Source organism: Drosophila miranda, chromosome XL, assembly GCF_003369915.1.
Source record: "Drosophila miranda strain MSH22 chromosome XL, D.miranda_PacBio2.1, whole genome shotgun sequence".
NCBI classification, from domain to species: domain Eukaryota; kingdom Metazoa; phylum Arthropoda; class Insecta; order Diptera; family Drosophilidae; genus Drosophila; species Drosophila miranda.
Genome location: NC_046673.1, coordinates 4194589 through 4222371, shown reverse-complemented (window position 1 = coordinate 4222371; position 27783 = coordinate 4194589). Strand labels below are relative to the sequence as shown.

The window sequence follows — 27783 nt, the reverse complement described above, 5'->3', positions numbered from 1 at the left end:
GAGGCTGCCCGACCTTTTATAAATACTGCTTGCGCGAAAGCACGCTCAAACGGAAAAAGAGAGAGAGAGAGAGAGAGAGGAAGAGAACCGAGCATTTGTCAACTGACAATATCACCGACGATGTCGAAGGCGACGACAGCGACGGACCGCTCTATCCCCGCTCTGCCAACAACACTCGATAAAGTGCACTCGTTCTAGGCAAACGCTAGCGCTACACAATTTGGCCGTTACGTTACGGTTAGTGAGTTCCGTCGGCTCTCGGATTTTGGGTTTCGGTTTCGATTTCAGTTTCAGTTTTTAGTTGAGTTTGATTCCCATTTATTGCTTGTGCCGTAATCTATTAAAGTGACATTTGATTCGGATTGCCGATCGCTGCTGATTCTTGTGTTTTTTGTTTCTTGGTTTCTGCCCAAGTGCGTGTGAGTGAGATAACCCTAGCGGGTCACTATTGGTGGTGCTCCCTGTGATTATGCTGAGTGTGGCGCAACCGTTTTTTACCTGCAGGCTGGGCCCCTGAGAGCACACCTCGCGTGCCGCCGAAACGCGCACTGTATTAGTCATGATCGTCAGAGCGTCTCTTGAATCACCAACAGCAACAGCCTCCATTCCCTTGGCCCCTTCCACAGCCACCGAGTGGCGTCCCCAACAACAACAATAGCAGGGCCACCACTTACTCGTATGTGAATAACCGAATTCGAATGCCGTAAACTGTTTACATTGCTCAAGAGCATTACTCACCTCCCGCTCACACGACCTGACGCAGTAGCAAGATCGTAGGAGGGACGGGAAGGAGCGGAGAATTGCATTGAATCGGATTAAAGTGGAGTGGAGTGGAGTGGATTGGAGTGGGAGGATTGCATTGGAGATTCGCAGCTGCAGCAGTAGAGTCTGTCGATTACGTGAGCAGAAAATAAACAACAAGCAGCCGCCAGCCGCCATTCCCCTGACCACTGATAACACCCCAAATACAAACAAACACGCCAGCAGAGAGTGAAACCGAACCGAACGTGTGCGCACGGAGAGAGGGAGAGATAGTACTCCTCCCATCCAAAACGCACGAGAGCAGCCGGATAACTCGCAGCGTGACTCAGGTGAGCGGGAACTGATCTCTCGATTGCGTATACGCCGTGAGGGACATTAAGATTTACATATGTATGTACATATGTATGTGTGTAGATCGTGGCAGATCCTCGTGAACATTCTCGATCAGGGGTCGGGTCCATCACTTGTCTCCATTAGGGGGCCACTTCACACATTAGAGCAGAGGATAGCCGCCGTAGTGATGCCACAGGCAGACACACACACACAGAGGCAGTCACTCAATTAATTAAGGTTCGGCGCTGATCTTTGCACCCCAAGATGAGCTCCGGGCAGTGCCGGAGAGACACTAGAAGCATAAGAAGCAGAAACAGAAACAGAGACGAGTGTGACCTCTTTAAATTATTTAATTGACACTAATTTATCATAGTCCCATTCCCAATAAGAAGCAGCAGCAGCAGCGGAAGGGTGACCCGCCCCGGGGTTGTGTTGTGCATCTGCGCCGACGCACAGGCCGCAAGTGGCACCATCGCAATGACTGCGCTCCCAGTTGGAAATTGTCGGTCGTAGCGATCGGTGATCAGTCCTTGGCGATTGCTCGACATCAGGATAGTAATAACATTACAAACTTGAATCCAAACATTCACAATAACAATAATAACCTTAATCGGAAGGTACTGAATCCATCTTGATCATCTTCTTGACATGCACTTGGATAACCCCCCCCCTTTCCGTCTTTCTATCAATCTTCAATCTTCTATTATCTTCCTGCAGCACTATAGAATGAGTGACGAGACAACGGGCAGCCTGGGTGATGCCTTCTCCCCCATGGACACGCCAACGACAACGATGATGCCCCCGCCAGCGGATGTCGATGAGAGCGGGTGAGTGGTGAAGCGGTGGCGAGTTAATTCGACTCGAGTGGTGCTATGTGATGCGACCCTATCGGGAGCCATGGGTAATTATAGCTCTCGGCTGGCAGTGTGAAAGGTCCGATAAGAGATCGTTAATATTACGCGCTCCATTACGCTAGTTGTGGGGCCATAGAGTGGGGGGACCAGTCGAGTGCACGGATGTGTTGACACGATCGCTGCGATGACTCCGTTTGGGCGTGCCAACAAAGAGAACGATTCTTGTACTGGCGGAAGCCCCTGAGTCCCCGATAGGATGGTAGGAGGCCGAAGGTCGTATCACTTCCCGATTGCTGCAAGGATCACTAGTATTTACCCCCTCCTTATTCTACATTTTCCGCCTGCCTCTCGTTCGTTGCAGCTTCTCGCATTCCCTGCTTACATTTGCCGCAGTAATGACCTTTCTGATCATGATCGTGGGCATCTGCGGCAATCTGCTGACGGTGGTGGCACTGCTTAAGTGCCCCAAGGTGCGCAATGTGGCCGCTGCGTTTATCATCAGGTGCGTATCGGAGCCATCTTACTATTTCTGATCCAGGCAGGGTATCGATTACTTAACGGCTTCTCCATTTCACTCTCCCGTACCCGTAGTCTTTGCATTGCCGATCTACTGTTCTGCGCCTTGGTTTTGCCCTTTCAGGGCCTACGCTTCGTCCAGGGCACGTGGCGCCACGGCGAGGTTCTGTGCCGGCTCATTCCCTTCATCCAGTACGGAAACATCGGGGTATCCCTCCTGTGCATCGCGATGATCACGATCAACCGCTACGTGATGATCACGCACTATAGCCTGTACAACAGGATCTACAAACGCCACTGGATAGCCATCATGATCGCCGCCTGCTGGCTCTTCTCGTACGGGATGCAGCTGCCGACGCTCCTGGGCGCCTGGGGACGCTTCGGGTATGATGCCCGCCTGCAGACCTGCTCCATCATGAGTGATCGCCACGGGCATAGCAGCAAGACGACGCTCTTCATCACGGCCTTTGTCATCCCCTGCCTGGTGATTATCGCCTGCTACGCGAAGATCTTCTGGGTGGTGCACAAGTCCGAGCAGCGGCTCAAGAGGCATGCCACCAAGCAGAACTCCATTCCCAACAATCTGCGGCCATTGGCCGCTGCCACCTCGGTGCCGTCCGGCGACGGTGCAAATCCCAGCCAGGTCCCAGCCGGCTGCCGGGTCTCCTCCGACAGCAGCAGCAACTACTCCACGGATGTTCCCGATACGACACCAGGCGGAGCCAGTGGTGGGGCCGGGGCTAAGCAGCAGCCGACCCGCGTCAAGGATCAGCGGGAAGTGCGCGCCAAGCGAAACGAGTGGCGCATCACCAAGATGGTGCTGGCCATCTTTCTGTCCTTTGTGATCTGCTACCTGCCCATTACCATCGTCAAGGTGGCCGACAAGGACGTGGAACACCCCAGCCTACACATCTTCAGCTACATCATGCTCTACCTGTCCGCCTGCATCAATCCCATAATCTACGTGATCATGAACAAGCAGTACCGCAAGGCCTACAAGACAGTCGTCTTTTGCCAGCCCGCCGCTCGCCTACTGATGCCTTTCGGCAAGGGAAACGGGGCCAGCAGTGCCGCAGGTACGTACCGGTTGACGCCCTCTGCCGCCCCAGGAACTGCCTCCACTAAGTCACGGTCTCAAATCGTTTCAGAGAAATGGAAAGATACCGGGTTGAGCAACAACCACAGCCGCACTATTGTCTCCCAGATGTCGGCAGGAGCAACGGCAACGGCAGCGGCGGGAACCCAGCCACAGTCCACGTCCACACAGGGTCCGGTTCAGGCCCTGGAGCTGACGGCCCGGGTACCAGATCTGATCAGCAAATCACCGAATCTGCCACTGCCACAGCCACTGCCCCAGATCCCACCGGCGGGAGCTCGTCCGTCCCTTACACCGCCGCCACCTCCGTCGGTGTTGACAGCGACACACAGCAACGGAAGCGGCAGCCAACGACTCCCGCTCAAGAAGAACAATCACTCCTACACAAACAGCGGCTTCAACAGCAGTGTGATCAGCGCCAACCCCAGTTCCAGTCCCAGTCCCAGTTCCAGCGGCGGGGGAATCTACCGGCCAGGGATTGGCTCGATGGGGAACGGCTCGGCCTCGATACGACGCATCACCATGGTGGGGGACGACATCATCCTGGAGGAGGAGGAGCTGCCGCCTACCCCAACAGCGAGCTCTCCCCCACAGATGCAGGCTCCGCCGCCGCCGCCATCTTCCTCAAGACAAACGACAATGAACGCATTGAATACAACGCCGAAGACGCCCATCTATATGAACGTCGACAGCCCGAAGAGAAACCAGTCTTATAGCGAACGCAACATTCCAGTTCCGGCTAGGGAGGGTCACGATCAAGGAGTCAAGGACTCCCAAGGACTCCCCAGCAAGCTTATGGATAAGAAGAAATTCCCAAAAGACTAACGAAATGCTTTAATTCCAAATATCATAATAATTGTTACGCTACTTTCGTTGCACGCCCATATGCATCGGTATATCGGTACAGATCGGGTATCGTATCGGGTGTGGAATACGTGTTCCGCTGTCTATCTGTCTATCCCCCCTTTCCTGATAGTACGCCCAATACACTATTTTCACTATCTATCGTAGAAACTGTGCCATACCCATTCGGCCCGTATTCAAAAAGTTATCATAGATATGTTCGAAATAGGCTAGTTGCACTGACATCTACACTGTTACCTATCGAATCCGTGTTTACACTTGCGCAAAGTTGAGTTATTGAGGTTGATAACCACAAAAACTTTAATAGTCAACCAAAAAATATTAAAATGGTTGATCTAATGGTAAAATTAGTTTAAAGTATTTTTTTTAAGTATTATACGTATGTATATTTGCTCCTTTTCCCTCAGCCATACTTTTTAATCTTCTAGCTTTTGTTGTTGCTAGTGGTGATAGTTCACAAGATAGGCAGAACAGGGCTAAAAAAAAAAACTGGAACGAAACCAGAACTCAATAACTCAACCCAAGTATAAAAAGGGTATAAGAAGTCGTAAATTGTAAAAATATTGTAGATCGTGTGTTCCACAATCGCTATCCGAATATCGTTTTACCGTATGCGCTTGGCTTATCGATTAGCTTTTAAACCCCCGAAAAAGACATTGCACTAAATATTTTACACATATGTATGCATACATAAATATACATAGATAGAGCAGTAGTTATACATTTAGCTATTTATCGTGGCCCACGTTTAGTACTAGCAGTCTTTTTTTAAACCTACCCACACACACACATCTACATATATGTATATGTATATAGCTTTAATCTTAGATATCTCTTTTTGTTTTAGGTGCTCTTTGTTCAAAATTGTTCAAAACATTCCATTCCTGCGTAGGCCTCTGTAAATGTACACCCCAAACAGACATTTAGAGAAGGACAAGTAATCGAATATCAATATAAACAAATACATATTTTTAAATATAAATATAAAAACATATACTAATAGAATTCAATTCAATCCTCGACCCCGATAATAATAAAATAGGTCTTATTATATGCAGGTCCCCCCCTTCCAAGGTAGAGTTTCTGTCCAATGTGCCATGTATGTACATATCGACTGCTTTTTGCGACATAAGCGACAACAGGTAAAAGTGCTATAATTTTTGAATGGTTGATAGAATAAGGATTTTAGAACAATTTGCATCAAAAAGTCAATTTCTAACGATAACTTTGCAAAAAGGTGGACGATATGTACATGTACATGTATTTCCATACTTGCATATCGGTTGTCTTTTGTATTCTCTTGCATTTGCAGTCCGAGACTCGTATGTTGTTTATCATTCGAGACTGCATACAACCCACATATGCAAGTATGCGCTTGCTTTTCCGTTAAGTCGTTTCCGTTTGTAAGATTGTTTCCTCGCCCGAGGCTAAAACCTATCAGTCTCGTGTGTTGCCCGTAGATGTGCCGAAACTTACAAGTTGTCGCTTAATATCTACCTATGTATGTACATCAGCTATTTATGATTTATTTCAGTTCCTATAAATACGATATGTTTCCAAAAGTTTCCAGGAGCCATTGCAATTCTAATTTTGAGGCTTGTCAACATTCTTTGAACGTTTAGTTCTGGTTGAAGATGATTCTGTTTAAGCCAAGGGCAGAGCCATCGATATGGTGAACGCCCTGCTTCTGGTTGGATCTGCTGACCCAGTTCGGACAATGTATCATTACCACTTTTGTGGGGCGGCGCAGAAAGTTTGCAGCCTCTCCTCTCCGGCTGTCTAGCCAATGGGCTGGAGGCTGTTGGCTGGCGGGGAAAGGGCGTTGACGCGTGTGCCGCCTGTACGCTTATCATCCATCCGCTAGCTGCACTCAGTAAGCTGCTGCAGCCAGAGCGAACAGGCAGTCGGCTTAGATTTAGGCGGAGGCAGAGCCAGAGACATAGCCATAGCCGGAATGAGCGTGCACAATGTGATCTGCGCGATCTGCTCGGAGCGGTATCGGATGACGGACCAGATCCTGGCAGGGAGCTGCGGTCACGTATTCCACGAGGAGTGCCTGGAACGCTGGCGTGTGGAGTAAGTGGAGTCCCAGTGGAGTAAGCTCCTTGGTGTGTAGTACGGTTTGCCACTCATCACTTAATTCATTCCAGGTCAAGAACGTGCCCCATTTGCCGTAGCGACGACACTGTGTACTTGCAGCTTTACTTGGACTTTGAAGAGCCGCCACCCAGCCAGAATCAGAGCCAAGGTCAAAGCGGGAGTGCAGACAGCGGAATCGAGAGTGTCGAGAGTGGCACCGAATATTCCGGAATAATGCGGGAGTACGAGAATCTGCTGTACGAGACGGGGGTGTATCGGGAAGAGATAGAGTATTTAAATGAGCGCATTGAGACCCTAATGCTGCGCAATTCGCAGCTGAAGGCGAAGCTGGAAATGTCAAGCGATTCTGATTAAAGAAACTTTGATGTTAACATTCGCTTATCTGCATTTTCGCTGGGCGACACCTCTGCACTCGTATGCCGAGCAAAACAAAGCGATTCGCCTTTGAGGAGCCAAACTGATTTAGCACAGATGGGAAATATCACTTCAATGCAAATGGAAGCAACAGCTGGGAACCGAACCAGTTTAGCCGATCATGTGCAACACTGTTGTTTGCCATTCGCCCTGGCACTTGGCCTGGGCGCGCACTTTGAACTGCCTGAAAATTCACTTTAGTTTATTTTTCAATACCCTGCATTTAAAGCAATTTTAACACGTTTCGTGCCTGAACTTTGAGCAGACAGTCACTGTATGGGGGATGTCAGCGGGGAAACACTCTGTGCACCCCAAATGCTTGCCCACTGCAGCGAGTGCACAATCAGCTGTTCTTTTGCGAAAATCGTCACTTTACGTGCTTCTTCTTGGCGTTCTGTGTGAATAGCATATTACCGCGTCTCTTTGTATCATGATGGACTCAATTACAATTACAAAAATTGCAACAAATTAATTCTGCAAGTGTATGTGTGCGTTCTTCGATTGTGATAGCCCCGATAAGTATTTAAACATAAGTGCGCGTCGTTTTGCAAGAAATCAAGCGGCCCTGGCTGCAAGTAAGTTGGATTCGCATATATATTCCATAGTAAATACTTTTGAGTCTCGTTGTCGGCTCTAATTCCGATGGCAGTGGCAGTTGACATTGCTGGTCTATTATTTGTGTGTCGCTTGCGCCGATACGTCTCGGTATTGGGGTCGTGGCTGAGGCTGAGGCGGGACCGGACCGGAGAAATTTGCCCATTCTCCATTCATATGCATTTCCACATAATTGCAGCAAAATTTTTATTTGCAACAGTGGCATACCAGACAGACGCAGAGTTGCTTTTGTTGTAGGTGCGTGGTGAGAACGGCAATGGCGCTGTGCTGCTAGGGCTGTCATCTCCCCCGATCTGCCTGACAATCAGGCGCGAGTGTCAAAGTCTTGTCCGAATGACAAGTGTAACAATTATTCCTCACACTCGATATAAACTTCAATATTAAGGAGAAAATACTTGACACCCACCAGATATACGTATTTGTGCTTTTTCGTGCGGTGCAACAACTCTGACAACAGTGTTTGTTTAAACAGAGATGCGCAGTACTGTGAATGCCGAATCACAGTGCGGTTCTGGGTATGGCCTGCCCAAGGGAAACATAAATACATACACCATTTAATGCTGTAAAATTCGTTGTGTAAATATATGTGTATTTAAATATTAATTGTGGGCATTTTCATTAAATGTGGTTCCACCTTGAGTTGCAGCCGAGCCGCGACTCGTGACTAAAAAGAATATTTCGTGATCTGTGTCACAGGTTTGCGCAAAACACTGCTCATCTCCATGAGGTGAGTTGTGGCCGAGTGGTGAGATTGTCTTTGTTGAGAAAAAATGTCGACGCGAAAAAAGGTTTTTTAATCCATTAGTCAGAAAGTCTGGCGTTCTTTGTTGTTGGAAAATCGCAATTGGAGTCTGCAAAAGCGGGATTTGGCGTACAGAGTGCGACACGAGCGAGATTATGTAAATGCATCACCTGGAACGGCGACTGCAACACCAGACCAGAGCTGCTCTACCTAGCCAATCACACAGACACGGTGGCGTTGGCGTTGGCGTTGACGACACAAAGTGAAACCAGCGCAGCAGAGAGCAGAGAGGGGAAAGTCAGCGTCAGCAGCACCCAAAACACGCACACGACAAACACAAAAGTAGGAGGAGAATCACTGAGAACCGAACTGTAAACAGAGGGAAGAACTGAAAGCTGTCGGAATGGACAATTGCGACCAGGACGCAGGCTTCCGGCTGGGCCACATCAAGGAGGAGGTCAAGCCGGACATCTCGCAGCTGAATGACAGCAATAACAGCAGCTTTTCGCCCAAAGCGGAGAGCCCGGGCCCCTTTTTGCAGGCCATGTCCATGCACGTGATGCCATCGGGCAACAGCAGCGAAAATCAGGGCCAAATGGCACAGGCGTCCGCGGGCGGCGCCTCAGCCCAACAGCAGTATCCGCCGAACCACCCGCTAAGCGGCTCTAAGCACCTGTGCTCCATCTGCGGCGACCGGGCCAGTGGAAAGCACTACGGCGTCTACAGCTGTGAGGGCTGCAAAGGCTTCTTCAAGCGCACGGTGCGAAAGGATCTCACATACGCATGCCGCGAGAACCGCAACTGCATCATCGATAAGCGCCAGCGGAACCGCTGCCAGTACTGCCGCTACCAGAAGTGTCTATCCTGCGGCATGAAGCGCGAGGCTGTGCAGGAGGAGCGGCAGCGCGGCGCCCGCAGTGCAGCGGGCAGGCTAAGTGCTGGTGGCGGATCTGTCGGTGGTGGCAGCGTCGGCTCTGGCAGTGGCGGTGGCGGAGGAAGCGGCGGCAGTGTGGGCGGCAACGGAGCGGACGAGTTCATGGCCAACAACGTCTCCCGAGACTTCACCATTGAGCGGCTGCTGGATGCCGAGCAGCGGGCGGAAGCGCAAAGCGGTGATCGGGCTCTGGCCTTCCTGCGGGTGGGCCCCAACTCGACCGTGCAGCCGGACTACAAGGGGGCCGTGTCGGCCCTGTGCCAGGTGGTGAACAAACAGCTCTACCAGATGGTGGAGTACGCTCGCCTCATGCCGCACTTTGCACAGCTGCCGCTGGACGACCAGGTGATCCTGCTGAAGGCTGCTTGGAACGAGCTGTTGATCGCCAACGTGGCCTGGTGCAGCATTGTGTCGCTGGACGATGCCATGGCCACCGGCATGGGTCACGACAGCGCCTTCGAGCGGCGATCGCCGGTGCTGCAACCGCAACAGCTGTTTCTCAACCAGAGCTTCTCCTACCATCGCAACAGCGCCATCAAGGCGGGCGTCTCCACCATCTTTGATCGCATCCTCTCCGAGCTGAGCGTAAAGATGAAGCGCCTCAACCTTGACCGCCGCGAGCTGGCTTGCCTCAAGGCCATCATCCTGTACAACCCGGACATGCGCGGCATTAAGAACCGCGCCGAGATCGAGATATGCCGTGAGAAGGTCTACGCCTGCCTGGACGAGCACTGCCGCGTCGAGCATCCCGGCGACGATGGCCGCTTTGCCCAGCTTCTGCTGCGCCTGCCCGCACTGCGCTCCATCAGTCTGAAGTGTCTCGATCATCTCTTTTTCTTCCGCATCATCAGCGATCGGCCACTGGAGGAGCTCTTTATCGAGCAGCTCGAGTCGCAGCCCCCTCCCGGCCTCGCGCTGAAGCCCGAATGAGCGGCGTGCTGCCCATCGAATGTTTCATTGTGATTGCGTTGTTTGCATTTCTCCCTCCTGGTCCTGATCCTCCAGTTACCTTCGATCCAATCCTCCCTCCCTCCCCTCTTAATATTACGCAAAATGTGTATGTAATTGTTTTTTTTTTATATTAACATTATTATTATTATTATTGAGATAGAAAATGTTTTCCTTAAGATGATTATATGTCTCCGCAACGTTTATGGCCAAGTAAACGAAAAACCAATCCCAAAACTTTAGAAGAACACACACACACACACAAAAATCAAATTAAAAGTTAACACAAAACTAAAGCTACAAAAATATATAGATCTAGACATAATTATGATGTACAGAGACGTATATATGTATGTACATATGTGTGCATCGATTATCTATTTAGCCACGTACAGGTACGCCGTATGCATGAAGGTACGTGTCCCGTATGCCCGTTCTTGAACCAATTGTAATTACTTTTTATCATAATTGTAACCAGAGTTACCGATTTCATGCGAGACGCAGAACAACCACAAAAACGAATCCAACCAGATATATATCTATGTATTGTATAAAATATAACTCCTGCATAACATAAGGCTTGTCGTTTCTCTGCCGCTCCGACACGGATCGGATCGTCGAATAATCCAGTCGTTGGACCTGTTCAGTTTTACAGTGCTTGGCAAAACTGTAGGACATTCGGAGGACAGTGCATCCGTGGGATCGTCAGAGTTTGAGGATTTTGCTGAACCAATTTCCTATATATTTGATTAAGGCGGTGGACATTCGATTCATTTCTCAGTTTATAGCATTTAACAATAAACAATGTTTACATCGGGTATGCCATAGACCAAATTCCAACTGAGTTGGAATGGTAATTTCTGGCATCCCCTTGTTTGAATTAGATCCTATCATCCGTCTTTTGAATTTGCAATACAAATTTAAAACACCTTCTTGGGGTTGAAATTTTTTGGAGAGGAATGTATGGCCTTTCAATTGATTGAAATTGATTGATTGAATTACCGAATGATAAGTCAAGCCAAAGTAAAAGTTTTCTGCCATTATTTCAAATTTCAAGTTTTATCGTTAAAATTTTTGAATGATAGGATGGTTTTAAGCAAATCAACCCTACCTTATAATAAACTGAGTAAAACTTAAACCGAAACTAAATACCTCTTTAATACCAAATCTCCAGTCAATTATTGATTTCAGTGGTTTTTAAGCTTATAGAAACACCAGTTGCAAGTATTTTGTCAGTTCGATATACATAGATAAACTATAGACTGATTTCTCCTATATCTCAATGATTTTTTTTATTCATATGTACATACATTCTCTTATGCGATTCGAGAACTAAAGTACAAAAATATATAGACATCTAGATACCAAAAAGGGAAATTCGATCGTGAGTTTTCTTTCGATAGCTCACCATTAGATTATCGAGTTTATATGTATGTTATATGGTATGTTTTCAATGGCTTACTCGTACTTTTAACTCCAAATTACAGTGATAGAATACTTCCTTTCTATCTAAAAGCATAGGCCATCCTTAGAACCCATCGCTCCGATCAGTTTGGCACCTGATTCCAGACCGCCTACAGCTATGGCTCGCACTGTGCACACATTTCTGTACATACATACGTACGTACGAATATGATTATGAATATGTCCATGGCTGCGTGCTATTACCCAATGATTTGGTTTGTGGGCCACGTCCTTCCCGCCCCAGCCGCCTGCGCTTTTACCATGGCATTTGGTCAATTTTTATAAAATTTATGTCTCTTGCCTCGGCCTACCCCCTCTCCATGCCACAGACAACCAGCGGACGTACGGACGGACAGAGGGACAGCGGACGGACGGACGTCTGTCCGCACATAGCGAATGTATGTTAGTATGTAGTTACAAAAATATGGTATTAACGCACAAGCAGCGCCTAATAATAGATATTGTTTTCGAAAAAAGAAGAAATTTCTCCGCTGACGACGCACATTATGTTCCAAAAATAGGCTGTAGGCAGCAGCCAATCGCTCCGGCTATATCTCTTCTGTCCTCTGCACGGATATGTATCGGGACAATGCGACTAATCTGGTACTCTGTTCCGATCCTGTTCGGATTTACAGATCTCAAAATTTACAAAACTCTCCTGAAAGTTGCTGAGTGTGATCCTTTTTGTTCGGAAAAAGAAATCAATATATATATAGAGAGAGAGAGAGAGAGAGCGAGACAGTGAGAGATCGAGAGCGAAAAAAGCTTCTGAAAGCTCATCGGCTGCAGAGGGAGATGGGTGGGACGCGCTGTCCACACTTATTGTGGGTGGTTTTTATTGGTTTAGCTAATCGCTCGCTATCCTTGATTTTGAGATGCTTTCCTTTGTGGCATCGCAAGCATATTTAATAAATTTCATAAATATTCCACAAATACAATATACACAGCAAAACATATACATATACATATGCATAAATATATGTACATATGCATTCGTACGATATTTTACATATTGAATTATTTGAAATGAAAAATAAAATGTTTCGCACGGAAAAACCATGAAAGCATGCCAATAAAATCATGTGTTAAACAGTCTCCCCCCTCAGCCCGTCCCACCCACCAGCAGCGCCATCCTCTGCGTTTTGGTATGGGTGTGCGCGTGTGTGTGTGTGTGTGTGTGTGCATTGGAAAAGAGTTTTCGAAGCGAAATTAACAATTTGGCTATTTTCGTAGTTATGCGGGGGCGTTTAATGGTTGGGCCAGGGCGGGGACAGGCGTTGGGGGCAGGGCCCACAGATCAGACTCGCTGACAGACAGAACGTTTGGGGCCAACAAGTTGTTGTCGGACATATATTTACCATACGTGCGTATGTGTATGTACATATGTACATGCTCGCACAGAGTGACTCCTGCATTGGGAGCGGAGCGATGCAAAAAACTGACGACTTTTCCTACCAATTTTACCCCCAACAGACACACAGACACACACACAAGCATGGATGGGTGGGAAGGAAGTAAGAGGGAGACGCTGTCTGAGAGGTCTCTTTGGCGCATACCGCACTCAGTCACCAACAACAGCAACAGCAACAGCAACAGCAACAGCAGCAGCAGCAGTAAAGCTAAGCACTGGCTAAACGAGCCATCAAAAATCAAAGCTAAAGTAGACATTGGCTATAATGTAAAACAGGTTTCCAAGCTCTTGATAGGTATTACATCCCCGGAGGTTTCATTCAAATTTACAATCCCTCTGGGGGTTTCTCAAGGATTGTCTGCTATAAAGTAATTTCCAAGTATCTCAAGTATCGATCTACTAAGCAACATTGAATCTCTTTGATTGAAATTTGTCAGATGATTGTAGCCCCATCTTCATATCAGTGTAGGCCACCCATTTGTTTGGGGCTGCCTCGTTTGCCCAGTGCTTGGATGCTGACCGAATTCATACTTTCTTCTGGCCACCGCCAACTACCCACCTACCCACCCACCCACCCACCCACTCACTCACTCCCACTCGCACTCTTTCTTCGTGTGCGCGACGATCTTCGGACCCGACCCGACCCAAACCAAACCGAGGCGAGCCGAACCGGCTCCGATCCGAGTTCCGATGCTGCCGCTGCTGCGACTGCGACTGCACGGTCTCCTCCACGGCAGCGGGCGGTGGCGGCCGCCCCAAGAGTGGGTCGACCGCTGGTCGTGTGTACGATATTCAGTCCCCGACTGGCGCGACATCAGTTTTGAGTTGGCTTTCAACGCGAGCGGGTCTTTTCTCTTCGCAAGCGACACACGTAGATATTCCTCCAATTGTCATTCCACACACATTGTTTTGTTGTTTTTGTTTGGTTTTATGCACACACTTTTTCGTTTCGTTATATTTTTTTCCGTTTTTTTTTCTCGTATACATCTTTTTTTATACTCGTTGAAAAATAAATATAAATACAAAAATTAAAAAATAAATAAAATAAAATAAAAAAAGGAATAAAAACCAAAAAACCGAAAAACTTTTCAACGAACGTATTACGAATACATGCGCTGGTTTGTGTGTGTGTGTGTGTGTGTGTGTGTGTGTGTGATGGTTATATATACAAAAAATATATCTACTTATCTATGTACATATGTATATATATACATATATATATATCTGAACAAGATATATGGCATATGGGTACATGGAAAGTTGCAAGATCTGTCCAAAACGGCCAACGGGATAATGTGTTACCAACAGAATCGAACTATATATACCGTATAGACAGTCAGTTCCGATTTCCGATCCGATCCGGTCTGCATTCGTATTCGCATTCGTAATTTGCGTTGAGCGCGTATTTTTCAAAATTATTTCAAATATGTACCCACCGCAACCCCCTGGCAACCACCCCCCCGCGCCCTCCGCACTGGCGGTTGACGTTGACGCCGAAAATAAAACTTTTTCAAAACATACTATTTTTAACCAATACGATCCGATGAGATACGAAACGAGCGGAAAGTACAAAAAAAAAAACACAAAAAAAAGCAAAAATGAAAGAAAAGAAAAGAAAAGCGAATAAAGCAAGAAAAATAATTAAGCAGCAAATTAACGTGTTATACAACGATTTTTCACATTCTGCATACAATATAGATACATATGTATATGTATGTACATATTATTTTTTTTTAAATATTTGCTATAAATGGTGGTTCCAGCAGAATCGGGAGTCGGGAATCGGTATACGGTAAACGGTAAAACGGGAGCACGCGCTTATGGAGCAACCACCTGTCGGCGGCCACCGTTAGAACTTCCGTTTGCCCATCCGTTAAGCGAGCAATGTATTGCTGTCCCTGTCCGTCCCGCACTCTTAGCATGGCTTTGCTTTCGGACGTGCATAAGCTTTCAGGATCGGATCTGAAGGCTGACGAAGCTTTTGCTCTGCTTTGCTCTTTTCCGCTCCGTTTTGTTTCGTTTCGTTTTGTTCTGTCAATCAATCGATCAATCGATCAACCAAACGATCAATCAATCAATCAGCCAGAACACACACACTCGCAAACGCACACACAGCGATTGGGAATCTGCACCAGTTAAAGACTGTTATACCCCACTAAGAACTACATAAGAGCAGCATAAGAGAGAAACAAGTACAGTGAACCAATCGAACCAACCTCCATCTCCATCTCCACCTCTCCTCTCCATCCCTGCCAGCAGCAGCAACTGGATCAGCATCATCTGAGCAGCAAACGTCAGCCGCAGCAGCAGCAGCCGAGCAGCGAGAGAAGCAGCGCCCAGAAGACACAACCGCACACACACACCCCAAGAGAAAGCCAGTGAAGAGAGAGTGTGCGCCAGCGAGAGCAGGAAGAACAGTAACCCCCAGACACAAGATGATGATGGAGAACGGTCTCTCCATGGAGTACGGAGACGGCTACATGGAACAGGAGGAGGAATGGGAGCGTGAGGGTCTCCTCGATCCTGCGTGGGAGAAGCAACAGAAGAAGGTGAGTGCCGTGCCGGACCCCAATCTATTCCCCATTCCATCATTCTCTATACACATATTTGATATATATGTACATATGTATATGTAGTCCCATTCGCATAGATATAGAACACATAGTATCCGTATATTTGTACATACATATGTACATATGTAGCGAAGTACATACCTATGTGCATATGTATGTATGTGCTATATGCTCTGGCCAAGTTCTATATTTTTCGATTATGTTTCAATATTTCTCTGAGATCGCCGAAAGCAACAAAAACAACTGTGAAAACACAAAAGCTCGGCACGCGTTTAAAAATAGAATTCTCTTGCTTCATTTTCATGGCTCTTGCTCGAAAAATGTTTGAAGATAGTACGAAAATAGTTTGTTGCTGTTGCCGTTGCCGTTGACGTTCAGGAACTACATACTACATATTGTACTATATGCATAGGCAACCGTAAATATAGCTAGTATATCTATTCCCATTCGATCGTTTATCATTATGAAAAGCAGTAGAGAATCGAATCGAATCGAATCCTATCGGAACATCCCATTCCCACATTCACATTCCCGCTATCTCCACCCACTGGCCGAATCGAACCAAACCCAACCCAATCCAATCAGACCCGAAGGTTATACTGTGTATAGGCCCGCATTCAATTATGCTTCTGTTGAGGTGGGGGCTGTGCTCTTTCATCCCGTTCGTTTGTTTGCTTTTTGTCGTCGTCGTCGTATGTTACCAGCGGAAGCGTCTGTTACCGTTAACTGTAGGCCAGCGCAGCAACAGCAGCAGCAGCAGCAGAAAAAGAAGAAGCGGCAGCAGCCGAACAGCAACTAATTGCCACCATGCAGATAGCGCTGGAGTGGGGTAGATGGGGGAGATGTATATATCTATATATCTATCTATCGGGTACACAACATGACAAATTGTCATTTGTTGGAGCATATCTTCAGGGAGCTCCACCCGACTCCCCAAGGCTGATTGCCAGCACTTTCGATTGGGGGTTCTGTCGCTTTGCAAAGACTGAGATGCATTCCAACCTAGAGATCGCCACACAAAAAGCACATACGAGTACATATAAATATTTATGTGGATGCATATATGTATATATATGTATGTAGTACGTATATTGTATACATATTGTAAGTATCTATATGCATAATTCTATAAATTGCTAACAAAATGTAGTGCAAGGCTATGTTTTTGACACGACGTCCCGTGCCTAGGTAGGCGTCAACAAGCAACGGACGGACACCGACGGACGGACGGACAGACGAACGGAACGGACACGGACACGGACACGGCTGCTATTGACAATTAAAAATAGCCAGGCGCAGGCATTCCTATGCACAAGATTTCCACAAGATTCGACGAGAAAACCACCGAACCACCGAACCACCACCCACCCACAGCCCGAAACACCCGAACAAACCGCAAATGCAGTGACAAATATCTGCCCAAAGAAATTAAGGTGAAAATGAAAATGAGAATGAAAATATGAGGATTTTTTTTTTTCCTTTTGGCGGTCGCCAGCCACAGATGACTTGAGCTTGACATGGTCACACCTGCATGTGTGTGCGTGCATCTGTGTGAGTTTGTCTGCCAGAGAGTGAGCGGGGAGAGGGGAGAATGGAGAGTGTGTGTGCGTGGCATCCATCTCTCCCTCCCCCTATCTTTGTGTGTTCCTCCTCTCGATCCATCCATCTACATATGCATATGTGTATGCATAGACATTTCGTAACCGTAAATTACCGAGCAGAATTCGTCATTAGGCTGCCGCTGCCGCTGGCTCTTCTCCTCCTCCGTCTTCTCCTCCTCCTCCTCCTGCTATTTCTTCCTCTTTCTCTGACTCTGCCCAGTGTTTTTGTTGTTTTCGAAAAATGAAAGGCCCCAAAATACAAAAAAATGTGTTGTTTCTGTTTTGTGTGTTTACATTGATCGCAACAAAAGGTGGCAAAAGGTGGGTGGGTGGGTTGGTTGATTGGGTGATTGGTACGCGAGTGTGTTGATGATGAGTCTTACTCTGCCCAATTCCCCTTCCCCTTCCACATCTCTCTCTCTCTATCTCGCTTTGTGACTCATCTTTCCTGGCAGTGGCCGTGCCGTGCCGTTCTGTTCCGTTCCGTGCTGTGTTTATGGGGTTTGCGGTGGGTAGGATCAGTCACAGGGTTGCCACCCCTTCCTCACCACCACTGGCAAAGGCACAGGCCCATGCAGAGGCCCACAGCCGCCGACTGCCGACTGACTGGCCATGTGCGAATGAGTCCATGCTATGGGGCCGCTCAAATTACACTCGGCTAAAAATGGGTGTGCAAGAGCGAGTGCGTTGCGGGTCCGTCCGCTGCCTGCTGCCAAGGAGAGCTTTTGGCGAAAGCTCTGTGCGCGGCGGCATCTAAATTAAAGAAGCAACCACATACATACATACACACACACACACACACACACCACACATCTATATCTTTGTGTGTATGTACGTCTGTTTGAACATACATATGTATTCATTTCTTTTATTTGCTTGTTTTTTGGCGCGTGCGCATTGACTTGGCTCGCGATTGCTCAATCGATCGCCTGGCCAAGATCATAGACCAGGCCAGGCCAGACCAGGCCCGGCCCGGCCAGGCAACTTTGTATGCAGCTTCCCCACCAATCGAGCCCGAGCCCGAGCCCCTCCCCCCCGCCAAACCAGGCCTGGCCAGGCCTGGCCAGGCCACTGCCTGATAACGGTAATTGATCAGAGGCGACGTTGAAAACGGGTTGGCGGAATGCGACAGCCGCCAGCAGAGATAGAGAGAGGCAGAGGCATATACAGAGACAGAGGCAGAGAGAGAGAGGAGTCAAAGACGAGCCTAACTAGCGGTAAGCCGCTTGTTGCTGCTGAGCGACTTGTTTGGCGACAAACTGCAGCAGAGTCGCAGCAGAGCAGCAGAGCATCAGAGCAGCTTCACTCTGACACACACACACACGAATGCATACGGTGGCGCTGGTTGTTGGCCTAGTTATACCCTTGCAGGGGGTATTATGATATTGACCAGATGCTTGCAATGCAGCGAGAAAAGCATCTCCGAATATCTTCTCAAATCTGACAACCGCAAACATGCGAGCATATTGTTTATCCGTTTGTAAGTGATTAAAGCGATTATGTAACATTGCACTAGCCATAAATAATATATAGTAATCATATTCCAGCTTCACGTAGGAGAGCCAACCAAGTTCAAGGGTATTCAATGTTTCTAGTGTTATGCTCTGAGTGGTCTGGGTTGGGGTGGGTTGGGGTGGGGTATTGTGTAATCTGTCCCCACCGACCGTTTTGATCGTTGCGTGTGTGTCCGTGTGTGTGTGTGTGCGTGAATGGTGAGCGATTTGCATTAACAGTTGCATTTCTTGTTCTCGACCCGCGACTCTCTTCTCTCGCTCTCTCTAAGCCTCCAGTCGAACAGCATCCCATTGTCTCACGCACATAACATAACTGTAAGCTAATGGCTAATAGAGCCTACCAGTCCCTCTCTCTTTTTTTTCTCTCTCTCTCTCTCTCTCTCTCTCTCTTGAATGCCATCGTTGATCCGTCTTCTTGGCTGCTAGCGGTGATCCATTGTGTGTATGGATCTCCTTCTATACCCTATAGCACCTACACACATACGTATGTATGTATTTCACCACGGGGATCTCCTTTTCAAGCGTTCGATTCCATTCTCCCCGTTCTATAAATCGGATTTCCAGATCGATTCCTAACTGTTCAGTGCTTCCATATTTGCATACTATTCCCATAAAGTGCACTCTGCTCTGTTATCTGTTCTCTGTTCGATATGCTCTGTGGGCGGATCACCCTACCATATGGGAATTAAGCTCCGTATTTGGCTCTGTCTCTGTCTCTCTCTCTCTCTCTCTCTCTCTCTCTCTCTCTCTCTCTCTTTCTCTTTCCCTTTTTCTCTGCGCAGAGAGCAATAACAATTCACAGTTGTAAATTTACACGTGAAACGAGGAAGTCTTCGCAACTGGCGGAAGCGGGAGAGAGAGAGGAAGAGCTGTAGACTCCAAAATAATGAAGTGTGTGCAAAAAAGAACTGGTTTATATTTATATTTATATGCATGTGCATGTGCACGTGCATAAGGGGTACATCGGTATTAGTGTTGTGTTTTTCTTGTTTTCTCTTTGTTCTGGCTGATCTGTCCGTCTTCGGTGTCTGTCCCCATTCGGTGAAAAATAACTGCAACTGTCAGCCTCTGTGGCAGCAACAACGAGAACAACCATAGTGCAACAGCAGCGGCCTCAGTGGCAGTATGCCCCCACCCCCCCCAAACTATATCAGGTGGAGGCGGGAAAGAAAAGCCCCGTGGAGGGCGGGGGCGGGGAGTTTCTGGGCGACAGATATCATCAGAACCCAACCATCCCCACCATCACAGAACCGCTCCTCGCGGCGCCATTGCCCTAAATGGCTGCGAAAGGACTGGGAGAGTGGACCAGAGAGTGCCCATTTGAGCCATCAAGAATCAGTCCAACCCTACCCGAACCGATTCGGGTAATACTTCTGCGGCAATACTGATTGAGGTGGGGATAAGTGGATAAAACTGGCGCTTAGGTCTGGCAATTAGGGTCTGGCGGACTGCTAAGATATATGTACAGATAACACAGATAAACTTCGATTTTATATTTCATGAAAGGAACGATGGAATAGAGATTTGATTCGGCTCGCCCTTGAGGCCGACATCCTACAGTAGCTCACATTCCATCTACTCTAAGATCTGTTAAAAACTGTGCCATCTTTCAGAATACAAGTTCGAGCCAAGTCAAGAAAAAACTGGAAAATCGAACTTTCATCTCAGTGCATGTTTTTGAGCACACCATACTCTCTTCTCTACTCTCTATTCGCCTTTGAAAATGTCTTCTAGATGAAACCGTGCAGCAGAAAAGATCTTTGTGGGCTCTAGATTATTCCACTGTCACTTTCTTCTTGATCCTTTGGCCAGAGAATACAGAGTCCTGTTGTTTAGTAGCCCATGTATTTATTTCTTTGCACCTTCCACAGACATTTACCGCCTGGTGTAACAGTCATCTGCGCAAAGCTGGCACCGCCATCGACAATATCGATGAGGACTTCCGCAATGGCCTCAAGCTGATGCTGCTGCTGGAGGTGATCTCCGGAGAGACTCTCCCCAAGCCCGACCGCGGCAAGATGCGCTTCCACAAGATCGCGAATGTGAACAAGGCCCTGGACTTCATCGCCTCGAAGGGTGTGCACCTGGTGTCGATCGGTGCCGAGGAAATCGTCGATGGCAACCTGAAGATGACCCTCGGCATGATTTGGACAATCATCTTGCGCTTTGCCATACAGGACATCTCCGTCGAGGAGATGACCGCCAAGGAGGGTCTGCTGTTGTGGTGCCAGCGCAAGACAGCTCCCTACAAGAACGTCAACGTACAGAACTTCCATCTGTCGTTCAAGGTGGGTTTATCGCGATCCCTCCCGTACACCATGTAGCCTATAGCATATAGAATACATATATGATCTATCGTGTCGCTCTCTTGCGCTCTTTCTGTTATCTCCCTATAGGATGGTTTGGCCTTCTGCGCGCTCATCCATCGCCATCGCCCAGATCTGATCGACTACGCCAAGCTTTCCAAAGACAATCCATTGGAGAACCTGAACACTGCCTTCGATGTTGCTGAGAAGTATCTCGATATTCCAAGAATGTTGGATCCAGATGGTGAGTGGGTCGGGGCGGCTCGGGTTGGGTCTTAGTCTCGTTTCAATCATCGTCTATTAAATGGAAACGATGGTTATGGGGGCCATATGAATAATGATAGGCATAGATATAAGAGAGGGATCGTCGTGGCACGTATTAATTGATATATTGACAAACAATGACAGATTTGATCAACACACCGAAACCGGATGAACGTGCCATCATGACGTACGTCTCCTGCTACTATCACGCCTTCCAGGGAGCCCAACAGGTTGGAAATGTGACGCATGTACCCGAACCCACAAGACAATACACCTACGTCCCGAATAATTACAATGTGACTAAACTTCACCACGATACACTTAAATATATAGATATTCTATATATATATGTTCATTACTCGTTCTAAGTATATTCTGCGATTTTGTTGCCCGTTCGATGCAGACGCCATGCCCCCCCTCTGCCAGGCGGGGATATCGCCTCAAAATTGCGCTTTCATATACATATACTCGTATACCGTTATATGAATTTTACGTGTTTTATTATTTTCCGATTGATTTCTTGCCTGGAATCTTGTTCGTTGTCCTGCATTTGCATTTGCATCCGCAACCGCAACCGCCACCGTCAAGGTGATAACTCAACCTGCCTACTAACTGTCCCGCCACCACACACACCCCCCCACCACCACCGAGTCACCCATGCGAAGAGCCAAGCCAGAGATGAGGGGAGGAGAGAGATCTCCCGCCTACTCTGTTCCTCTCTCTGTGGCTCCCTTCTTTTGCTGCTGCTGCTGCTGCTGCTGTGTGGCCTGTGACCCTGCCTTTCGTTAAGTTAACCTAGAAATAACCATAGAAAGTTCCGTTGGCAGCACACTCACACTCACTCACGTGTGGAACCAGCGAATGAACTAGCGGATGAACCAGCGGCTTGGTTCCACTGAACGGGCGCGTTCACCAGGACAACTTGATCCCCGATTAGTGATGGAATCAGCAAAAAAGGAGTGTGAAAATAGTACGATACCTTTCCTTGGTACATTGCTGTTGGCTTTTATCGATAACTGGCCAATCGATAAGCACGATAATCAACGTAATCAAAGCCAAAATAAAATTAAAATATAGATCATAGGCATTCACATGATCACTGATAACTGATCACTGATAACTGATCACTGAAAGCTGATCACTGATAACTGATCACGTTGTCCTGGTGTCCCGGTGTCCGTTCGCTGTGAGTGTGCTAGAGTGGAATATATAAATGAATATATGTATAAATACATACTACATAGTGTAGCAGAATGGACTCGGAACTCGATCCATGCCTGGCACCTGCCACATGCCACATGCCGCAGAGGTGGCGGCGTGGCTCGAGTGCCAGAGTCCGGCGAGGCATGAGACTACTTACCAGTTACTAAACCCCGATATGTTGATGATGATGATGCCTGCCAATGACTAACTCCAAATTATGAATTAACTCATTTTGTATGTTTGTTGCTTTCTCTCTCTCTCTCTCTTCTCTCTTTTTTTATCTGTCTGTGTGTGTGCGCGCACTGCTCGCCTCTCCGCTCTGCTCATCAACAACAACCGCCATTAACAACAACAACAACAACAACTGCAACTGCAACAACAACTGCCAAATTCCCTACCAAAACACACACACACATACATCACACACACACACACACACACACACACACACACACACGCACACACATACAGATTTGCAGAACACGGCTCTGCCCGACGAGCGTGCGGTCATGACCTATGTATCGTCGTACTACCACTGCTTCAGTGGCGCCCAAAAGGTCTGTTGAACACAAAAACAAAAACAAAAACCAATCACACTCCCACACAAATTACATATAAGACCTGCCATAGTCCCGCTCTCCACTCCTCTGCTGTGTCCCCTGTTCTGTTCATCTCGCCTTTGCAGCCCTGGGCTAGGCATCCCTGACCTCGTTCACCCGTCCACTCACACACATGCATTCAATACATAATGCGCTAGTGCTAATCCTTTAATACAACACACATATTATATACTCGCGCTGCCCATGAATGGCTTGCTCTGGCAGGATATCGCTTCACCTTTCCATGGAGCAGCTGTCTTGTGCTCCTGCAAAGAGAGGGTTTGCTTATGCTTGAGAAGAAACCAAGGAAAGTTTGCAGCATCCGTAAAGTACAAATCGATAAAGAGCTATCTCCGTGTGTCCGTGTGTCCATCTGTCTGCTACTTGATCGTTCCCTTACGTCTATATAATCCTATCTAACGGTTGAAAGAATTATTTTCTTTGCAACCTTTTACAGGGTATATCCGAAAGGAGATTCCTTCAAGACCATCTAATGCTTTGAAGCTTCGGAGGCCTCCGAAGAGTCCGAGTCTTTCGTTCTTTCTTCTCTTTTCTGTTTGTTGTTTCTGTTTTTGTTTCTGTTTGCCCTTTGTTTGCTCTTGCTATCGCTCTCTTGCTTGGATATGTTCCGTGACGCAACGCCCAGGGGCAGTCGGACCTGATCTGATCTCATCTCAATTCTTGGACATTCAACCGTACCCCCAAAAAAGGAAGCGGAAACGGAAACCTAAACGAAGCTGTACTTTGGAGAGAGATGCAGAATGGCTGCCGCTGCCACTGGGCCTGGCTTTGAGTTTTGTATTTTCCTGTTTTCCTGTTCAGTTCGTTTTTCGTCTCGTTCTGCTTTCGACAAAAATCTGAGTTGGTTCCGTGCTTCACACACACACGCACACTCAGAGCCGCCCTATTCAGAATAATGCTAATTAAGTATCTCTTATCCTCCCCCCTCCCCACCCAATCGACAGGCGGAAACGGCTGCCAACCGCATCTGCAAGGTACTCAAGGTCAATCAGGAGAATGAGCGTCTCATGGAGGAGTACGAGCGTCTGGCCAGCGATGTAAGTGTCGACTCCCAGCGAGGGAAGATCGAGGAGTGCTCTTTCTAACAGTGACCTTGACCCCTCCGTTCCCTTCCCTTCCCACAGCTGCTGGAGTGGATCCGCCGCACCATGCCGTGGCTGAACTCCCGCCAGGCGGACAACTCGCTGGCCGGCGTCCAGAAGAAACTGGAGGAGTACCGCACGTACCGACGCAAGCACAAGCCCCCGCGTGTGGAGCAGAAGGCAAAACTCGAAACCAATTTCAACACCCTGCAGACCAAGCTGCGTCTGTCGAACCGTCCGGCCTACCTTCCCACCGAAGGCAAGACCGTGTCCGACATCTCGAACTCGTGGAAGGGACTCGAGCTGGCCGAGAAGGCCTTCGAGGAGTGGCTGCTGGCCGAGACCATGCGCCTGGAACGTCTCGAGCACTTGGCCCAGAAGTTCAAGCACAAGGTAAGTGTCGGTGCCTCCAATTCATGCCCCGATTCTCATCCGTGCATTGACTGATAGGCCGATGCCCACGAGGACTGGACGCGCGGCAAGGAGGAGATGCTGCAGTCGCAGGACTTCCGTCAGTGCAAGCTCAACGAGCTGAAGGCGCTCAAGAAGAAGCACGAGGCCTTCGAGTCGGACCTGGCCGCCCACCAGGATCGCGTTGAACAGATCGCCGCTATCGCCCAGGAGCTCAAGTAAGTCGGAGCCGAGGCCTAGCCACAAAGCCATAAATCTAATCTATACCCCCCGCCTGCTGCCCTGCCCACGGGCAACGCTGCGATCCAAACCGATCCAATCCGCGCGTGCAGTGTGAGGTTAGGTAGAAGCAACCCATCGATCTTGATCACCTCCAGATCACATCTCTTGGCACGCCATTCGCATTCGCTTATTCGACCCATTTAAGACCCATCCTCATGCATTGATCCCCGATACCTGATCACTGATCCCTAATCCCTAATCCACGGATGCCTAATCCAAGATCAATAATAATCATTGTGTGTCTTGTTCCCCATGCAGCACCCTGGAGTACCATGACTGCGTGTCGGTGAATGCCAGATGTCAGCGCATCTGCGACCAGTGGGATCGCTTGGGTGCCCTCACCCAGCGTCGCCGTACTGCGCTGGACGAGGCCGAGCGCATTCTGGAGAAGATCGACATCTTGCATTTGGAGTTCGCGAAGCGTGCGGCTCCATTCAACAACTGGCTGGACGGGACGCGCGAGGATCTGGTTGACATGTTCATCGTCCACACCATGGAGGAGATCCAGGGCCTGATCCAGGCGCACGATCAGTTCAAGGCGACGCTCGGCGAGGCCGACAAGGAGTTCAATCTGATTGTGAATCTGGTGCGCGAGGTGGAGTCTATTGTGAAGCAGCACCAGATACCCGGCGGTCTCGAGAACCCCTACACGACCCTCACCGCCAACGACATGACCCGCAAGTGGAGCGACGTCCGCCAGCTGGTGCCTCAGCGCGACCAGACGCTGGCCAACGAGCTGCGCAAGCAGCAGAACAACGAGATGCTGCGCCGTCAGTTCGCCGAGAAGGCCAATGTGGTGGGTCCCTGGATCGAGAGGCAGATGGACGCCGTGACGGCGATAGGCATGGGCCTGCAGGGCTCCCTGGAGGATCAGCTGCACCGCCTCAAGGAGTACGAACAGGCTGTGTACGCGTACAAGCCAAACATCGAGGAGCTGGAGAAGATCCACCAGGCCGTGCAGGAGTCGATGATCTTCGAGAACCGCTACACCAACTACACGATGGAGACGCTGCGTGTCGGCTGGGAGCAGCTGCTCACATCGATCAACCGCAACATCAACGAGGTGGAGAACCAGATCCTGACACGCGACTCGAAGGGCATCAGCCAGGAGCAGCTGAACGAGTTCCGCTCCAGTTTCAATCACTTCGACAAGAACCGCACCGGCCGCCTCACGCCGGAGGAGTTCAAGTCCTGCCTCGTCTCCCTGGGCTACTCGATCGGCAAGGACCGACAGGGCGACATGGACTTCCAGCGCATCCTCGCCGTCGTCGACCCCAACAACACTGGCTACGTCCACTTCGATGCCTTCCTCGATTTCATGACCCGCGAGAGCACCGACACCGACACTGCCGAGCAGGTCATCGACTCCTTCCGCATCCTGGCAGCCGATAAGGTGAGTTATTCAGTTCCCTGGTCTCTGGATCACATACAATGCCTTTCTTATACCTTATACCTCTTCTCGCCCCCTCAGCCATACATATTGCCCGACGAACTGCGCCGCGAACTGCCCCCAGATCAGGCCGAATACTGCATCCAGCGCATGCCACCATACAAGGGCCCCAACGGAGTGCCCGGTGCCCTGGACTACATGTCCTTCAGCACAGCTCTCTACGGCGAAACCGATTTGTAAGCCCCGCGGCTCACGCAGCCCAGAAGGATACGAGAAGGATTGACGAGACGTGACGAGACGAGAGGAGACGAGTAGAGAAGAGTAGGGAAGAAGCCGAGAAGAGCCGAGCCGAGCCGAGCCCAGCAGAGCAGAGCTGAGCGGAGCAGGTAGAGCCGAGCCGAGCCGTGGCCAGATCATATAATAATGCTAAACTCTAATAATAATAATATTAATAAACATAGATTTATTATACCTACACTCGTAACGGTAACTTCAGAAGAACTTCAGAGAGAGAGTACTATCATGAGAGAATATATATTTATAGCTTTTCGTCTCGAACCGATGTGAGTGGGTGCGGACCGTGCCCCGAAACGCCACACCACGCCACGCTACGCCACGCCACATACAATACATTATATACATACACATATACAATATATATATATATAACATATATATATTTTTATGCAGGATCCTATCGATTGTAAAACAGCAAAAGGAATATCATCGCAAATGCAAATGCAAATGCGCATCGAATGTCGAATGTCGAAATCTAAATCTAAAACCAAGTCCAAAACATAAACAAAAACCATACAAAAAAACTCTAAAAAACAATATTTTTTGAAATTTATGTTAATAAAAACAAAATCCATACATAAAAACCGAAACAAAAAACAAAAAGATAGCATGCTCCCAACGAAGCATCCAGATCGAAGGATCATCCCAAAACCAAACCAAAGACAGGGTAGTCCCAAAGGAGTCCAAAAGAGAGGGGTAGTCAGAAGGAGACGGAACTAGCGGAAATCAGGCCGACGGCCTTGAAGTTCACCAGACAGACAGAGATGGCAATAGCTATAGAGTGAGATAGCAATAGCGACAGCGATAGAGAAAGAAAGAAAACAGTTCTGTTCTATATACATACATATGTATTCATACAATTATTTATTGTAGCTACTATTTATCCATCGAGAACGAACCCGAACTAAACTAAACTCGTATTCACGTATACATATCTTCACGATTGATTGGTTATCGTTTCGAATTTTGATTATCTCAAACAATTTCACATTTCAGCTTTTAAAAAACACTAAAACTAATCGAAAACACACACATCAAGACACGGCACACGGCACACAGCAGATAGCACACAGCACACAGCAATACGATACGAGAGAAAGATAGAGACGATGAGAGATGAATGAATAAAGCGTTTATTTGGTGATATTGTGTTTCGATAAACAATGTTTTCTGTCGATGGATCAATG

At 48.2% G+C, this 27783-nt stretch overlaps 4 protein-coding genes across 12 annotated transcripts; all 4 read left to right on the top strand.

The window, feature by feature from the left end:
* The first annotated feature begins 120 nt into the window (after nt 1-120).
* LOC108164524 (G-protein coupled receptor moody) lies at nt 121-5266 on the top strand. Of its 5 annotated transcripts, none has more exons than XM_017300335.2 (6): nt 122-413; nt 505-1091; nt 1813-1922; nt 2311-2451; nt 2541-3541; nt 3614-5266. In XM_017300335.2, exons 3-6 carry the CDS (start codon nt 1822-1824, stop codon nt 4384-4386), a joined length of 2016 nt encoding a protein of 671 aa, XP_017155824.1. In that variant the 5' UTR covers nt 122-413; nt 505-1091; nt 1813-1821; the 3' UTR covers nt 4387-5266. The 5 variants fall into 5 exon arrangements, with proteins under 5 accessions (XP_017155842.1, XP_017155824.1, XP_017155814.1 ...); XM_017300325.2 differs by having other exon boundaries at nt 122-419; XM_017300353.2 differs by lacking the exon at nt 505-1091 and having other exon boundaries at nt 121-237.
* Nucleotides 5267-5493: 227 nt separating this feature from the next.
* On the top strand, nt 5494-6901 carry LOC108164631 (E3 ubiquitin-protein ligase RNF128). The gene is made up of 2 exons (XM_017300479.2): nt 5494-6501; nt 6576-6901. The coding sequence occupies exons 1-2, from the start codon at nt 6380-6382 to the stop codon at nt 6877-6879; spliced, it is 426 nt and encodes a 141-aa protein (XP_017155968.1). The 5' UTR covers nt 5494-6379; the 3' UTR covers nt 6880-6901.
* Nucleotides 6902-7366: 465 nt separating this feature from the next.
* Nucleotides 7367-27737, top strand: LOC108164112 (alpha-actinin, sarcomeric). Of its 5 annotated transcripts, none has more exons than XM_017300005.2 (10): nt 7367-7514; nt 15310-15602; nt 20613-21029; nt 21138-21291; nt 21456-21607; nt 24079-24171; nt 24259-24609; nt 24667-24845; nt 25168-26302; nt 26381-27737. In XM_017300005.2, exons 1-10 carry the CDS (start codon nt 7424-7426, stop codon nt 26537-26539), a joined length of 3024 nt encoding a protein of 1007 aa, XP_017155494.1. In that variant the 5' UTR covers nt 7367-7423; the 3' UTR covers nt 26540-27737. The 5 variants fall into 5 exon arrangements, with proteins under 5 accessions (XP_017155494.1, XP_017155306.1, XP_033254177.1 ...); XM_017299817.2 differs by lacking the exon at nt 7367-7514 and adding an exon at nt 13844-13924 and having other exon boundaries at nt 15313-15602; XM_033398197.1 differs by lacking the exons at nt 7367-7514; nt 21456-21607 and adding an exon at nt 22986-23071 and having other exon boundaries at nt 15313-15602.
* Nucleotides 8272-11066, top strand: LOC108164562 (protein ultraspiracle). Its single transcript, XM_033399051.1, has 2 exons — nt 8272-10573; nt 10677-11066. Exon 1 carries the CDS (start codon nt 8700-8702, stop codon nt 10158-10160), a length of 1461 nt encoding a protein of 486 aa, XP_033254942.1. The 5' UTR covers nt 8272-8699; the 3' UTR covers nt 10161-10573; nt 10677-11066.
* Nucleotides 27738-27783: the final 46 nt, after the last annotated feature.

Coding starts and splice junctions, on each gene's coding strand:
- LOC108164524 (XM_017300353.2), top strand. CDS start 1,822: ATGAGTGACGAGACAACGGGCAGCCTGGGTGATGCCTTCTCCCCCATG. Junction 1,923..2,310: donor GCGGATGTCGATGAGAGCGG/GTGAGTGGTGAA, acceptor CGTTCGTTGCAG/CTTCTCGCATTCCCTGCTTA. Junction 2,452..2,540: donor GCCGCTGCGTTTATCATCAG/GTGCGTATCGGA, acceptor CCGTACCCGTAG/TCTTTGCATTGCCGATCTAC.
- LOC108164631 (XM_017300479.2), top strand. CDS start 6,380: ATGAGCGTGCACAATGTGATCTGCGCGATCTGCTCGGAGCGGTATCGG. Junction 6,502..6,575: donor CTGGAACGCTGGCGTGTGGA/GTAAGTGGAGTC, acceptor AATTCATTCCAG/GTCAAGAACGTGCCCCATTT.
- LOC108164112 (XM_017300005.2), top strand. CDS start 7,424: ATGTGTGCGTTCTTCGATTGTGATAGCCCCGATAAGTATTTAAACATA. Junction 21,292..21,455: donor AAGAATGTTGGATCCAGATG/GTGAGTGGGTCG, acceptor AAACAATGACAG/ATTTGATCAACACACCGAAA. Junction 24,610..24,666: donor CCCAGAAGTTCAAGCACAAG/GTAAGTGTCGGT, acceptor ATTGACTGATAG/GCCGATGCCCACGAGGACTG.
- LOC108164562 (XM_033399051.1), top strand. CDS start 8,700: ATGGACAATTGCGACCAGGACGCAGGCTTCCGGCTGGGCCACATCAAG.